The sequence below is a fragment of the Henckelia pumila genome, chromosome 3, assembly GCF_033568475.1.
Source record: "Henckelia pumila isolate YLH828 chromosome 3, ASM3356847v2, whole genome shotgun sequence".
NCBI lineage: Eukaryota > Viridiplantae > Streptophyta > Magnoliopsida > Lamiales > Gesneriaceae > Henckelia > Henckelia pumila.
In genome coordinates this window covers 49,686,756-49,702,883 of record NC_133122.1, presented here as the reverse complement: position 1 = coordinate 49,702,883, position 16,128 = coordinate 49,686,756, and the positions used below count along the sequence as shown (strand labels likewise).

Genomic DNA, 16,128 nt, shown 5'->3' with positions numbered 1-16,128 from the left:
GCATACTATCTGTAAGGTCCAAATCCACTAAACTCACTTACGATGACTTTAAAATAATTTTTATGATTTTATGCCATAAATTGTTTAAGTTATGATTTAATGATTATGATTTCATGATTATGTTTATTTTACGTTTAACAATTTGATTAAGTAAATGATTTCAGGTTGAGTTTGATTCTAGACTCTCGGGACGAGGCTAACTTACGAACGAAGTGTTAGAACGTATTTTCACGAGTATTTTAAGTATAATATTGATATACTTTGAATAAAAGAGTTGGGAGATAGTATTTTTATCAGTCGAGTCAAGAAAGAGTGGTAGACTTCATTTTAATTAGTCACCACGATGCGAATTAAGTGTTGAAAGCAACACTCTTCTACTACGTTCCCCACTTATTTATGGACTTGTCTCCCCATGATTGCCCTCCTTCACGCCTATCTTCTTCTTCTTTCTTTTATTTTCATTCTTATTCTCTTCTTCTCTGAACACTATACGGTTCCTTCAAGAAATTTCAAAGTTAAACTTCAATCTTGCTCCTCTTCGTGGTTAGTTCGTCTCCGAAGTTCCGGATCAACTCCTCCTCCATTCAAGGCAAGTTTTTAAAGAATTTTGAACCACCATTCAAGATATATCTATTTTGATAAGAAATGATGTGTGTTGATGAGTTTAAGCATGATTTTAAAGATTTGAGAAGTATAAAAGCATGAAGTTTATGATATCGTGATATGTAAGTCGTTCTTGTGAAATTCTTGATAAATAATGTGTGATGATAGATTCTTATTGTTTAGAGTTGATAAAAGACTACTTTTGAAGGTGTGTGTTGAATTTCGAAGTCTTGAGTTAGTTTGAGTTAAAACTTTGAAATGTTGCATGTGCTGAATTATTTCGGATTAGCGGCACTTGTTACCTTTTTTTACGATTTTAACTAGTGTACTTATCCAAATGATATGAGGCAAATTTTATTGGAAAGATAGCTTATTTATCTACAACTTTCGTATTTTGAGTTTTCTAAAAATCATTTTGGAAGATTGACCAAAATTGCCTTGAAGTGTGTCAAATGTTTTGAATTTCCGGCAGTGACACATCTCGGGAGAATCAGCATAACTCTTTACTGAAAAATCTATTTTAGGTGAGATTTTCCGCATTCGAAAGCCAAGATCAAGATCTACAACTTTCATTTTTACCACTGTTTCAAATTCTGAATTAAGAATAGAGTTTTGGAGCGAGCAAGATGAACCAGTTGCGCAGGTCAGGCGCGCCCGCGCCTAGAAGTTGAGCGGGCGCCCCTTTCATTCGAAATTTATGATTTTTATATTTTATTTTAGGGTCCTAAATTCATAATTATGATCTTTTAAGGCTTCTAAAATATATTTAAGAGTTTCTATGCAAAAAGTTTCAAGTTTTAAGCCAAGAACAACTTACGTAGATCGATTACGTTATGTGGTGCATGTACATGTCTAAGTTTCTTTCATGAAACCTATGTTCAATATGAAAGTATGATTTTTATCATTTATTACATGCACGAAGTTATCGAGTAAAGTTTTATGTTCATGAAACAAAAGTTAAGATGGAAATTATGATGTTTCAATGATGCTTCATGATGGATGAAATGATATGTTGATGAAATGAAAATGATGAAGCATGAATGAATAATGCTATGTTGAATTATGAAGATATAATATGTTGATGCATGAAAATATTTTGATGTCTTATGTGTCTTTGTGGTGGCAATACGGGAACGGTGCTCCGGTTTGGGCTCCGGAGTAGCCCTCCCAAATACGGCTCAATGTACGGGGTTAGGTCCTCCGGGATGAGCTCCGGAGGAGCCTCCGAAAAGGAATGAACGAAAGTTATGAGGCGTAATGCCATATGATTTTTGATCAACAAGAAAATATGAATGTGCCCATTATGATGGTTGCCACAATTTCGCATAATTCGTCACCAAATGATAAGTTTATGTTATGTTATGTTATGTTACGTTTAATTGATAATTGAAATCTCATGATTTTTACTGCATACTCTTGCTGAGTCTTTAGACTCACTATACTTGAATGGTGCAGGTAATGAGGATGACATTTATGCATATGTTGACGAGTTTAATGTCGGACATGAAGAAGAGCAAGGAGTCGGACCGGCGGGCGATGCATGAGTGTGTAATGTGTTGAGTGTGATATGCTATGTCTTGAGCTATTTGCAACTTTATGATATATTTTAAGGTTGTAAACAAGTTTTATAAATTTTAAGGTTTGGATTTGGTTTGTAAACTATTCTGAAATGTTTTAAGTAAGGTTTGATGTATGCATACATCTTTCAAAAAAAAAAAATTTCGTTTCCGCGTTATTGTAAGGTTATGTTAGTTTTGTAACATCTTCATCGGTTGAGGGTGTTACACTATCATTTTTCTCATCCTCACTCTCCGACTCAATCTCACCACCAGCATTCATAATCATAATTTTTTTATTAGGACACTGACTGGCAATATGACCAAGTCCTTGACATCTAAAACATTTAATATCCCTAGAACGAGTATTAGTAGTTTCAGGTGTACCTTTACCCACTTGTTTTGGTGCCTCCAATCAGGTGTCAAATTTTGGCTTGGATACCGACTTGTTGTCCTCCCGTTTTGCAACGTTTGGATGCCAAGAAGTCGACGATCCTCCACCGGTAGGAAGTCGACCAGCTCCTCTCCTCTTGAGCTGCTGCTCCACCTTCATGGCCGTCTGCACCATCTCATCCAAATCAAAACAGTGGCGAAGTTCCACTTGATCTTGGATTTCTCTATTCAAACCGCACAAAAATCTGGCCATTGTAGCTTCATTATCCTCCTCAATGTTGGCCCGGATCATCGTGGTTTCCAACTCCTTGTAGTAATCCTCCACGCTTCTTGGTCCTTGCTTCAGAGTTTGTAATTGCCTGTACATGTCACGATAATAATAGTTAGGCACAAAACGCTTCTTCATGACACGCTTCATCTCCTCCCACGTCTCAATAGGCGGCTCTCCACACCTCCTTCTAGTGGTCACTAATTGATCCCACCAGATTAATGCATAGTCTACAAACTCAACCACTGCCAACCTCACTTTCTTAAGGTCAGAATAGTGATGACAATCAAACACAAACTCCACACGCTTCTCCCATTCCAAATACGCCTCCGGGTCAGACTTCCCATGAAACGCTGGAATTTTCATCTTAATACTACTAATATTTTCATCCTCCTTACTGCACTCCGTATGTTTTCCTCGTACTGCTTCTCGCCTATGTCTACCCCCATGTACTCTTCTCTCTCCATCCCAATTCTCATCAAAACTCTCCTCATCTCCTTCAAAATTATTCCCCCTCCTATCTTTAACTTTTTTCCACTACCACTACTCTCCTCCAATCTACTCATCCACTCATGAAGAGGTTCCAACTCCGACCTCATCACCCTAGTAAATTGCCCCATCAATGCCTCCATTTGAACCTTGGAAATTCCTTGGTTCACACTTTCACTAGCATATTTATTAAGATTCATGGTACCTGCAAAAAAAAGGTTAGTAGTAAAATTTCTCACATAAGTTCTCACAGATCACTCCAAACGAATCACTTCAACACTCTTTTTCTTTCCACTCAATTTATGTAGGCTTTTGCTTTGTGTAAAAGTGACTCAAACTCCCAAGCTCACAACTTTTAGACGCTTGAAGATCGACTCTCGAAGATTGCACAAACACAAGTAGGAAATTTTATGGACAACTTGACTCTGACTCGCTTCAAGGATGAATAAAGACAAAGAAATTGGCCACAAGTTACTTTTCTTCACTTTTTTTTTCTGATCGATTTTTTTTTTCCAAATTTATAACTTGTAGCACAAGACACGAGACTTGGATAACAAGTTTAAAAGAAACGACACAAAAATTTTATAAAGAATAGACTTAGATGAAGAACGACGAACACGAAGAACAGAGATAGATGAAGATAGATACTTACTTGATTCAAAACCTTGGTCTTTGATACCAAATGATATGAATCTTATGTATGAAAAGCAACACGATTTCAACGAATCGCACCTCAATTCGATAACAAAAGAATTCAATAATGTTGTCCCGACTTTGAAACAAGTAACAGATTTTTGGAATCTCCACCTCTAGTTGAACCTGTAACTAGCAACAGAGAATTCACGATAGAAAACAATCAAAGATTCAATTAGACCTTCAAAGGAACCTGTCTTTGACAACCAATTGAAAATCGATTGACAAACGCCACAAAGCTATGAAACTTTGATAAGTTTGATTTTGGGTAAAGCAAAAGCTTTGATAAAATTCTAAAGAGAATTTTTGTATTGAATAATCAATAATCTGAAAATCTTAGTTATCCTTAAAATAATGAATGTTGTAGTATTAATATTACAACCCAAAATATTGAAAGATAACGCAAAATAAATCAAAAAGATATCAAAGATATCTCCTAAAGTTTCCTAGTAGGAATAAAAGACCTAAAATAAACAAAGTAAATCCTAAATATTAAAAATCCCGAACACACACACAAATACCTTCGGTGCATGTAAAAGGACATGGCGCGGGCACGGGCGCGCCGACGTTGTGCAGACAATGGCGCGGGCACGCCGAGAGCTCGCAAAACATCGTCAATTTGGTATCTGTAAGCGTGGGCGCGCTTCTTTTTCGCAAAATAATGGCGCGGGCGCGCGAGTCTGGGCGCGGGCGCGCCTTGGCTTCAAGCAGGGTCTTCCATTTCTTCACTTTCTTGACCACTTTTGACCTCAATAAGATTATAACTTCCTCCAAATTGAATATCAAGAAATCCAACGCCATCTTGTGTCTTCAACAACAAAGATTGAAGTACTTCCTTAAACTTCTGAGCTCCTCTCGTAATCGGTCCTCATGGTATCTCCAACGGATCCTTAGTCACTTGATCAGCATGCGAGCCATCCATGATCGCATCACTACATCTAAGAGGAGCTCACCAGGTATGATCTCTGCAAGAATAGCTTGGCAGTTATTGAGTAATGGGTGTACAGGATTTCTTGCAAGTCTAACTGGCGAGCTGGAAGTGCAGCGACCGAAACTTGTGGAAGTGGAGGTAGTGAAGGACTTTCCAGAAGTTTTTCCCGATGATGTTGTGGGATTGCCTCCATTCAGGAAAGTCGAATTTGGGATAGAATTGATGCCTAGAACTAAGCCAGCTTCTAAGGCACCATACAGATTAACACCGACTGAGATGAAAGAACTGAAAGATCAATTGCAAGAGTTGCTGGATAAGGGGTTCATCAGACCGAGTGTATCGCCATGGGGTGCACCGGTGTTGTTTGTTAAGAAGAAAGATGGGTCAATGAGGTTGTGCATTGACCATAGAGAGCTGAATCGAGTTACAGTGAAGAACAGATATCCCTTGCACAGAATAGACGACTTGTTCAACCAATTGCAAGGGGCAGAGGTGTTCTCAAAAATCGATCTACGATCAGGCTACCATTAGCTGAAGGTGAAGGATGTAGATGTGCAGAAGACAGCATTCAGGACTCGCTATGGCCATTACGAGTTCATAGTAATGCCGTTTGGATTGACCAATGCACCAGCTGTGTTCATGGATTTGATGAACAGAGTGTTTCAACCCTTTTTGGATCAGTTTGTCATAGTCTTCATAGATGACATATTGATATACTCTCGCAGTCTAGAGGAGCATCGTCAGCACTTGACTACAGTGTTGCATATTTTGAAAGAAAAGCAAATGTATGCTAAGTTCAGTAAGTGTGAATTTTGGCTGAAGCAGATTTCATTTTTGGGTCATATAGTTTCAGCTAAGGGAATTGAGGTGGATCCGTCTAAGGTGGAAGCGGTCCGAAATTGGGTTGCTCCAAAGAATGCTACAGAAATACGGAGTTTCTTGGGATTAGCAGGCTACTACAGGAGATTTATTCAAGACTTCTCCAAGATAGCTCTACCACTGACTTTCTTAACTCGAAAAGGTGTGAAGTTTGTGTGGTCAGAACAATGTGAGAAGAGCTTTGCAGAATTGAAGGAAATATTGATGTCAGCGCCAGTGCTAGCAATTCCCGAAGGCACGGGTCGTTTTGTGGTTTATACCGATGCTTCTAAGAGTGGATTAGGAGCTGTTTTGATGCAGGATGATAAAGTAATAGGATATGTATCACGACAACTGAAGATCCATGAGAGGAACTACCCGACTCATGATCTTGAGTTGGCGGCAGTTGTTTTTGCTTTGAAGCTATAGAGACACTACTTGTACGGCGAAAGGTGTCAGATTTTCACTGATCACAAAAGCCTAAAATATTTTTCACTCAGAAGGAGTTAAACATGAGGCAAAGAAGATGGCTGGAATTGGAGAAGGACTACGACTGTGACATTAGCTATCATCCTGGTAAGGCTAATGTTGTAGTAGATGCCTTGAGTCGCAAGTCTGCGACATTGAACCAATTGACAGTCCAGCAGGAGTTGATTGCTGAATTTGAACGGATGAGTTTGTAGGTATTTGAACCAATGGAGGTATGCACTCTAGCAGCCTTAACAGTAGTACCTAGTTTGTTTGAGAGAATTCGAGCAGGCCAAGCTTCTGATGAACAGTTGACGTTGTGGAGGAACAGAGATGAAGCCAAGGGTGGTACATTGTACACTGTCAAAGATGGAATTGTTCATCACCGAGGTAGAATGTGGGTGCCAGCAGTAGACTCACTGAGAGTTGAAGTGATGACTGAAGCCCATACTGTTCTGTATTCCATTCATCCAGGAAGTACGAAAATGTATAAGGATCTGCAATCCTTATATTGGTGGCCATGTATGAAGAGGGATGTTGTAAAATTTGTGAACGAATGTTTGACTTGTCAACAAGTGAAGATCGAGCATCAAAGACCGACAGGACTCCTGAAACCATTGCCAATAACCACATGGAAGTGGGAAGATGTCACTATGGATTTCGTGGTAGGATTGCCAGTTTCACCGCGAAGGATGAACTCGATTTGGGTGGTAGTTGACAGGTTAACTAAGTCAGCGCATTTTATTCCAGTCAGGAATAACTTCTCCATGAATCAGTATGCAGAGCTGTACATTCGAGAAATTGTCAGATTGCAGGAGTACCGGCGAGGATAGTATCTGACAGAGATCCTAAGTTCACTTCAAACTTTTGGGGAAGTTTACATAGAGGATTGGGAACGAAGCTAGCGTTCAGTACAGATTTCCACCCTTAGACAGATGGTCAGTCAGAACGAGTGATCCAAATACTCGAAGACATGTTGAGAGCTTGTATGATCGACTTTGGAGGTAATTGGGAATCGAAATTGCCTTTAGTGGAGTTTACTTACAACAATAGTTATCAAGCAACTATTGGCATGGCTCCTTATGAGGCGTTGTATGGGAGAAGGTGTAGAACTCCCATACGCTGGGATGAAGTTGGAGAGAGAGCTGTTTTGGGGCCGGAAATAGTGACCCAAACAGTAGATGTGATAGCCAAGATCAGAGACAGAATGTTGACAGCGCAAAGTCGACAGAAAAGTTTCGCCGACCAGCGACATAGAGATTTGGAGTTTGAAGTAGGTGACCATGTATTTTTAAAGGTGTCACCATGGAAAGGTGTTATGAGATTTGGAAAAAAGGGTAAATTGAGTCCAAGATATATAGGACCTTTTGAGATCCTAGAAAAAGTTGGGGCTCGAGCTTACCGAGTGGCACTACCACCAAACTTGGAGGGTGTTCACAATGTCTTCCACATCTCCATGTTAAAAAAGTATGTGGCACATTCTTCTCATGTTATTCGTCATGAGCCAGTGGAATGGACGCCAGACTTGTCCTACGAAGAGATGCCTTTTCAAATCTTGGACAGACAAGTTCGTAGGTTGAGAAACAGAGAGATTCCAATGGTGAAAGTCCTATGGCACAACCAGTTGGTTGAAGAAGCTACCTGGAAAACCGAGCAGGATATGCGAGCACGCTATCCTGAACTGTTTGGTAAGTCGAATTTCGAGGACAAAATTCTTTTAAGGAGGGTAGAGTTGTAAGGTCCGAAAAGTCCACTAGCTTAATCACTATTAATTGATTGAATTATATGAATTAATGCATGTTATTTAGATAAATTAATTGTTATGTGAATTATGTGATTTAATTAAATGCCTGAAATGTTATGTGATATGTATGATTTTAAAGTTTTCAGGTTGGTATTAATTTTGGGTCGTAGGGACGAGCCTAGCTTTGGCTTGAGTAAAGAAAATTTGTTTATTTTAAATTAAGTTTAAAGGGATGCAGTGTATTTTTTTTTATTAAATGAGAGGGTAAAATTTTAAAGGATTTTAAGTGTAACTAATGGGCCGTGTTGAAGCCCATTAGTCACAAGAGAAATAAGCGTTCAGAATTTTATTCTGAACTCTCATTTTGAACGCTCTCCTTTTCTTTCAAATCTCTCTCACTCAAACGCTGCATCAAGGGTAGGGTTCTTCGACTTCTCAAGGCTAGATCGTTCCGCCGTCCAGGTTAATCCCAATCAGACGATTCAGGCAAGTTTTTAATGTTTTGAAACCCATTCAAGAGTATAAATATGTTTGATATGAACCCTAGGTTGATTTATGGTGTTGATTGATGCATGATTTTAGAAAGTTACATGAGTATGTTGTAAAATCGCGAAACGTGATGCGTTCCTGATGTTTTCGGTATAAGTTTATTGAGATTCTAGGGCATTTATGTTGTAAAAATCAGAATTTTGGAAGAAGAGATTTTGAATGAGAAGTTTTGATTCAAAACTTTGAAAAGTTGGATCGTGATGTGCGTATATTTTGAAGTTTTTCATGTGTTTGATTATAAGTTTTGATGGGTGAGTGAATAGATTTGATTTGGAATCGAAAAGAACCGAAAAAGAGCAAAAAAAAAAAAAAAGAAGTTCGCACTCTGTGCGCCTGCTGCCTGCGTGTGCAGGCAGCACCACCGGTGCAGGGGCGCAGTTTTTGAGCGCCCCTGCACTAGGGAGCAGCGTTGGTGGCGCAGGGGCGCAAGTTTTCTGCGCCCTTGCACCATAGGTGCTGTCCAAATTTTTTTTAAGGTTGTGTTTTGAAATCCTAATTTCATATTTGTGGTCTTTAAAGCTATTTTAAGTATTTTTAAGAATGTTTATGCAAAAGTTTCAAGTTTTCAATGTCCGGGACGGGTGGAACGACTCACGTGGATCGAATATACTATGTAATGCATGCTTATGTTTTCAACCTTCATGAAAATTATTTTTCCATGAAAATCATGAAATGTAGGAAGTATTTAATGCATGAATGGTTCTCGCATTGGTTTATGCATGCACGACATTGTTTATGAAAGTTCATGATGATGGAAGAATAATGATGACGTGCATGAAGAATGATATGATACGAAGAATGTTATTATGTATGAAAACTATTTTGATGACTTATGTGTCTTGTGGTGATTATACGGGGTATGCACTTTGAGATGAGCTCCGGAGCGGCTATCCAAACATGGCTCACGGGATGGTTATACGGGGTATGCACTTCAGGATGAGCTCCGAAGCGGCTATCCAAAAAATGAAAGTTTAAGGGCGTAATGCCATATGATTGTTGATCAACAGGAATCTATGAATGATTCACTATGAAGGTTGCCACACTACTCATATTTTTAAGTTGATGGCCATGTTTGGCAAATATTTTTGGATGCTATTCTATTTTTGTGCACTTATTATACGCTCTTTTAATAAAGAAGATGATGATTCCGCAAAGTTTTTATTTTTCCCAAAATTTTAAATATGTATGTTTGAGTAACGTTTCGATTGAGAAATTGGGACGTTACAATTCTATTGGATGTGATAAAGATGTGATAAATTGTAGGTCCAATAAAATAGTGCCACATCATTGGTATGCATGATACTGGGCATGGTAGGTGAGCAGCCGAAAGAAAATATATATATATATATATATATATATATATGTATGTATGTCTAACTAAAGATATAACAAAGAAAGAAACTTCGAGGCGGACGTATAAATACCGAAAACACTCCAACTGAAATGCTCTTCTTCTTCAACGGTAGAGTAATATTATCTTTTCGTATTGAAATCCTGGATTCGATTCTCGGTTTTCCTTACTAGCCAATCTTCTGGAACCCACCAGCTTCTTCACAACTCTACCGCCTTCAATGGAAGATACCATTTCATGACAATCAAATTCACGAGGACGAAGAAACCGTGTGCATGATAGAGGATGTTCTTCAATGATTTGATTCAACGGAGGGTCTCGGCTCTTCTGCGGCCATGGCTTCGAGACGACCCAGAACTTGAATTCAAACTCGGATTCCTCCGTTCAAATGGAACCCTAAGTAACGTCAGTTTCAGCACTTCCGCTCTTAACGATTTACTCGAAGACCCTTCTCGGTGTTGTTTCAAAGAAGTTCGTGTCGAACAATTGAGCATCAAAATCTCGCCATGGTCCTCGTCCGCCTTCACTCTCGTGATTCGGGGCCTCCGTCTCGTTGTTTCAATTGGGTACGTTATATTGTCTCGTCTACCGTTTCGTTTTCGCTTGTTAGAATGTGTCTAGTCATGATTGAGCGTGATTATGCCAGCTACTGTTTCATGATTAGGACTACGTATTGATTCTTCTCGTATGGATTTATTTCTCCTCATAAACCCACATGATTACTTACTTGTGTTTGCTTAGTTTTTGTGAGCTAGTTTTCCGTGATTGTAAACGTTATTGTCATGTCTGACTTTCGTGCTTTTTAAATTTTCCCACCCTGCCGTTTCTCTGTTTATTATTATTTGGCGTGTGAAGGGAAGAGGTGGATGAAAGAGGAGTGAAGTGGAGGCCAAGGGTTAAAGATACTACAATGGAGGACAACAACAAGGTTCTTTCGGGGATTGATCCTGAGGTATTCTTGTTTGTCCCAACTTTTTTGAGGATTTTACTATGTACTAATATTGTTAATTTGTTAATTTCAGGATTTGAGCGTGATTCTATATTTTGTTAATTAGTTTTATCTTCATGAAGTTTTCAGCATGGTATTTTTGTCTTTGATGTTTTCAGGGCTGTACTCTGCATGCCTCCCTTAGAAGGATTACCGACATTACCACAAGAACATGGAGAAAGTCCCTACTGAATACTTTATTTGCACATTCCGAGATTCAGTTTCATGATGTTTGTGTGTTGTTTCAATCTCCGAATAATGCATTCTCATTCTCATTGCATGTGAAAAAAATTGAAGCAGGATCACAGAACTTCGTTCATAGGTGTTTTGTTAGTGGATTCATGGGTTCACTTTTTGTGCCTTCTGAAGAGAGTTCATTTGATGTTGATGTTGACAGCTTTGAGATTAGATTGACTGGTGAAAAACACTCGAGCTCTGTTATTCCAGCAACAAATATGTCAGCTTTAGTTAATGTGACAAATCTTCAATTCACAAGCATTTGTGTTCGTGTTCCAAGGTTAAATTTTATATTTTCTCCAGCAGATCTCTCTATAATGTTATTGTTTTATGCACTCCTGTCCAAAGAATCTAAATGTATTAGACCTGGAAGGCTACTGTGGAAAATCGTGGGAAGCAGACTCGGTTCTCTGCTTCCATCTACTAACCTGTCAATACTTAGAGTAGTAAAATTCACATGTTTGTGGTTGCGATATTTAAAAACCTATGAGAACTTACTTCTCCTGGTTGGATATCCTGCGAGTGATCAAATGAAAAGATCAGCTGAGGTGATGTCTCGAGACAAAACCTATTCAAGATCTGTCAAGTCTAAGTGGAAACTTATTTCCAATATCGAAAATGATCTTCCACTTGAGGCAGTTGCTTTTGCTCGACAAATAACGCGCTTCAGATTTGCATCACGTGGTCCCGGAAAACCTGACGGTTTTGTCGAGCTACTGGGTAAGAGGACCTTCTGGAAGCTGCCTCAGCTACTTGTGCTTATTTTGTGCGCAGTAGGAAGTTTATTGCGTTCCATTTCAAGATTTCTTTTGTTGTACAATGTTTTGGCCACATCTCCGAAGATTCATCAGAAGTATGGCACTTTTCAGGAAGATTGCCTCTTAGGAAATGGTATCAGTTTAATTGTCCAACAAATTTCGGTATCTGTTTCTCCAAATAATTCAGCAGAACGTTCTCCCTCTAGGAAGTCAGCCACAGCAGTTTCATACCAAGATTTACTTTCATTCCATATTTTAGCAGAAGCATTCTTCTTAAGATATGTGGTAAATGTTTCTGAACAATATTTGATGTCTGCATCTGGGTGTTTGAAAATTCTTTCTTCACCTGTTGTGAAAGCCGGGACAAGTAGTAAATCAAAAGAATCGCCGAATAAGAAATTCGATGAGAAGCAGATAGTGTGGGGGGAGCCTGCTCAAATTATTGACTTTGCTGAAGCTACTAATGTTAGCGGTGAACCGTCAGTCCCCCATTTAGATCATATTATTGGAAATATGTGGTTGAATTGGAAAGAATCTTATTCAAAATTTGAAGAAGTAATCCCTAATGTGCTGAATCCATGGATTCTTTGTGAGGTGAAGAGCTCTTTGACACATCACAGCCTCTATGATGGTAGTTCCTGGTTTTGGAACTGTGGCCTGACTATTGGTAGACTGAACTTCCACCTGGACTTCTATTCTATAGCCACCGTTATTGTGCTTCTTCGACAAATACAGGGTTCTGTTTCTTTGAACGATGCGATGAGGGAAAATGTTGCCTTGAATACTTTAGATCAGGCTTCACCAGCGAGGGATTTGAGTAGCAGGTGTAGATCTTATTCAAGCAAAATTGAATCTGATATTATCAGAATTCTTCCTCAGAAGCATATTCACATTGGGTTATTGATTGCCGGTCCTCACATTCAAATATCCGTATTAAACAATAAGTTCTATAGTGAAAACATGGGCGACCATCTAGTTACGCACGTCACATTTGACATCTGCAACATTGAACTTGTGGTATCTCCAAAATTGGAAAATTATCCTGGATTGCCTGGTCAAAATGCTGCAGGTTGTGATAGAGTATCAGAATATCATATTCTGGAACCCCAAGAAATTGATACCTCTAAATCCTATAATGAAGCTTATACTTGTCAAAAATGCATTTCCCTTACTGCATGCCTTAAAATTTCTGGTTTGAAAGCCTACCTTGTTGAATCGGCTGAAAGTCACAACTACCAAATTGTTGTATTCAGCCCTATGACTACTCGACTAGAATATACAAGGTAATTAAACTTTTCTTTTGCCTCCTCTTTGGCTTTACTTTATTTCTTGGAAACTATTCTTTTAATATTTTTCCCATATTTGTATTGATTAATTGAGGCAAAAATTTTGTACAGGATCTAAAGTTAAGGTAATTAAGTTTATGTATGTGAGTACTTGTAATTACACAAGATACACAGAAAAAATAATGATTAACGTTCATTCCCCCCCCCACCCCCCACACCCCCCACCCCCCCAAAAAAAAAAAAAAAAAATTCTACCGCACTTCTGTTGTGCCTACAGTATGATTAGATAGACATTTCTTGCCGTAATATCACTGTAATTAAGTGTAAGTTGGCAAACCATTGTTATAACGATAAACCAGCCACTACAAAGACAAACAGAAATAAAGGTGAAGTCATGGAAATAAATACTTTATTTTTCTGAAAAATAAATGTTTTATTTGATGTGCACAAGTGGTGCTCCCTTATGCATTGAACGGATTCTGCTATATATGCACATATATATCTACGTAATCAAAGAAACACAATTATCAGGAAAGTATTCTTTATTCCCAAAGAGAGGGATTGGGTATGTAAAAACTCTTTCTTCAATGTTAATACTGTTTTTCCTTCCTTTCAACTGCTTTGTTCTAGTTCCCTCAGTCTATACGTTTACATGTAGAGGCAATCTTAAATTCCATCTGAAGCATAGCCTAGGGGGCATTGAGAAGCAGTTGAACAAAAAGTTGCCATGAATGTGGTAGTTCTGACTATATGCTGATTACAAAAGTGCTCATTCGTCCACTGGTTTTGACTATATCCTGATTTCTGAATGTTCTCTTATCTATGGCAGGAAGGACCATCATTCATATGCTTCAAAAATTGTTGCTTTATCCGCAACATGCTGTTGCGTGGCTGCTGGATTTACTATGTTGGTATTTTTGGACGAGTGGTATACCTTGGCAAAGGTGATTTGTCATTATTTCTTTTTTAGATAATATTAGGTTTTATTGTTTTTCTTCGTGTTTCTCAATTAAAACACACTTGAACGATGAAACTTAAGGAGCCGTCAGTCAGAAGTTGGAATATGCAGATGTACCTTAAAGGAGGAGTTGAGTAGGATTACCAGTTTGGTAGTTCTTGAAGCAACTGAGTGTAAGAAATTTTGATATCTTGGGTCAACTATTAGAAGGAAGAATCAAAGAGGTGTTTCGCATAAGATCAAAATTGGAAGGATGAAATGAATATTTGCAAGAGTGTAATGACTGAAGCTCATATTAAAATAAGGTTCATCGGTTGGTTACTCAGATTATTGTATGACACTTGAATGCTGAGTAGTGACATTGGGAATAATCTTTGCTACAAAATGCGGATACATTTCTTTAGGAACTGATTCTATATTTTCCTCATTATCATCATTGTTTTTCAAGGTATAACGTGCAGTTAAGAGTGGAAAATGTTGGTCTATGTAAGCTTACAACTTTGTACTATTTAACTTTTTTTAGCGCTACCGTATGCTTAGTGTTTTACCTCCATTTGTGTCCCTGTTCTTGTGTTTATCTTTGTGTTTCACTTTTTACTGTGTTTTGTCCAATTCCTCGACTTGTGACTGATTTTCCAATTTGGATTTACATAATAAAAAAAGCCTTGGAAAAAATTTGATTGATTTTTCTGTAATCAAGACATTATAATGTCTTTCCCAGGTATTTTCTGGAGTCTTTTACGAGTCACTTGCCTTTGCCATACATGGATCAGGTGATGGCCCAAGATATCAAGAATTACCCAGCAGAGACTCGGTTTATTCTGATTCTGAGAGAGAAACAGTCTTGAGCATAGGCAGCCATGAATCATTTGTTACAAGCACTCAATTTGTTGTTCACAGCACTTGTGAACTAAAGTCGTTTGACTTAGTTCTTCATAATTCAAGGGAAAGTTTCAATCTGGAGAACTATATGAATGTAATGCCAATTGAAAGAGAAACTGGTGGAATTTCAGCCACGCATGACACTTTTGGTCTTGGAATTTACATCTCTCTTCAACAGTTGATGACAGAATTTAATATAAAAGAAGGAAATATGCACTTCATTATTGATATAACTGTAATTCGATCCATCATTTTCAGATATTTGGCTGAGTCTGAGAGAAGGTTCGATAACTATGAGCTAAAAAATCTGTTGCGCGCTCAAAATTTCTTAGCCGAAGCGGCGATTACTCAAAGTAGAGCATGTTTATTCTTAAGATCATGTAAAAACTTTCCATCAATAGGGATAAATGGTACAGATGATCTATCATGTACTCATGGCAAAACCACAGACATGTTGGGGGATTTTCCCTTGGAGGTGAATGCTGAAGGGTTAGTGGATCAATGGCTTTCAGCAAATATCTGCATATCTGGACTTTATGTGGTTGGGTGGGAAGTAAAGGATATTTTGGTTAGTGAGCAAAAGTTGGAGGATTTTACTGCAGAAATTTCCGTTGGGGGAGCATTCCAAAATATATCTTGGCAGTCCAAGGTGCTGTTCCTCTTCATAAGATAAGACTTTTATCCTTGTGTTACAAAATCAGCCTTTCGGTTATGCTTCTCTATTAATGAAACTCCATAACTTGCCTCTTATTCATGTGTCAACCATAAATTTTTTGTTTGACCAATTCACCCATGGATGCATGTTTCTTTTCAATAGGGTGGTTCTTTGTTTCTCGAAGCAATGACTGCGGCATTGTTCGTTGATTGTTGTACATCATATTGTAACTGCATCTTAGAACTTTGGTCTGCTGGTCAATCACTTCAACAAGTTATAGTTTCACGTCAAGTGAAGAATACAGCTGTTCAAGATAGTCATCTTGTTATAAAACCCCAGAAAGTTCAACTGCTAGAAACTATATGGGATTGTGTGGAAGTGTTCTCCTTGTTTCTTTCACGTCTATCTCTCATACTTGTGGCAAGGGATGAATATGGTAAATTTTTTTCCTGGTTAATTGT

At 38.3% G+C, this 16,128-nt stretch overlaps 2 protein-coding genes across 2 annotated transcripts in view; both read left to right on the top strand.

The window, feature by feature from the left end:
• The first annotated feature begins 6,486 nt into the window (after positions 1 to 6,486).
• On the top strand, positions 6,487 to 9,005 carry LOC140888689 (uncharacterized). Its single transcript, XM_073296388.1, has 4 exons — positions 6,487 to 6,980; positions 7,364 to 7,536; positions 7,621 to 7,947; positions 8,905 to 9,005. Exons 1-4 carry the CDS (start codon positions 6,487 to 6,489, stop codon positions 9,003 to 9,005), a joined length of 1,095 nt encoding a protein of 364 aa, XP_073152489.1.
• Positions 9,006 to 9,967: 962 nt separating this feature from the next.
• LOC140891609 (uncharacterized) overlaps positions 9,968 to 16,128 on the top strand; it is a 28,267-nt gene continuing 22,106 nt past the window's right edge. Inside the window, exons 1-6 of the mRNA XM_073300196.1 lie at positions 9,968 to 10,469; positions 10,759 to 10,855; positions 11,011 to 13,169; positions 14,002 to 14,116; positions 14,852 to 15,661; positions 15,830 to 16,103. Coding sequence (XP_073156297.1) covers positions 10,189 to 10,469; positions 10,759 to 10,855; positions 11,011 to 13,169; positions 14,002 to 14,116; positions 14,852 to 15,661; positions 15,830 to 16,103 — 3,736 coding nt within the window. The 5' untranslated portion in view covers positions 9,968 to 10,188. The remainder of the gene's footprint in view (positions 10,470 to 10,758; positions 10,856 to 11,010; positions 13,170 to 14,001; positions 14,117 to 14,851; positions 15,662 to 15,829; positions 16,104 to 16,128) is intronic.

Excerpts from the sequence above, each read along its gene's own strand:
- LOC140888689 (XM_073296388.1), top strand. The coding sequence starts at position 6,487 with ATGGAGGTATGCACTCTAGCAGCCTTAACAGTAGTACCTAGTTTGTTT. Across the intron at positions 6,981-7,363 it reads ATTTGGGTGGTAGTTGACAG|GTGTAGAACTCCCATACGCT; the intron begins GTTAACTAAGTC and ends GTATGGGAGAAG. Across the intron at positions 7,537-7,620 it reads AGATTTGGAGTTTGAAGTAG|GACCTTTTGAGATCCTAGAA; the intron begins GTGACCATGTAT and ends CAAGATATATAG.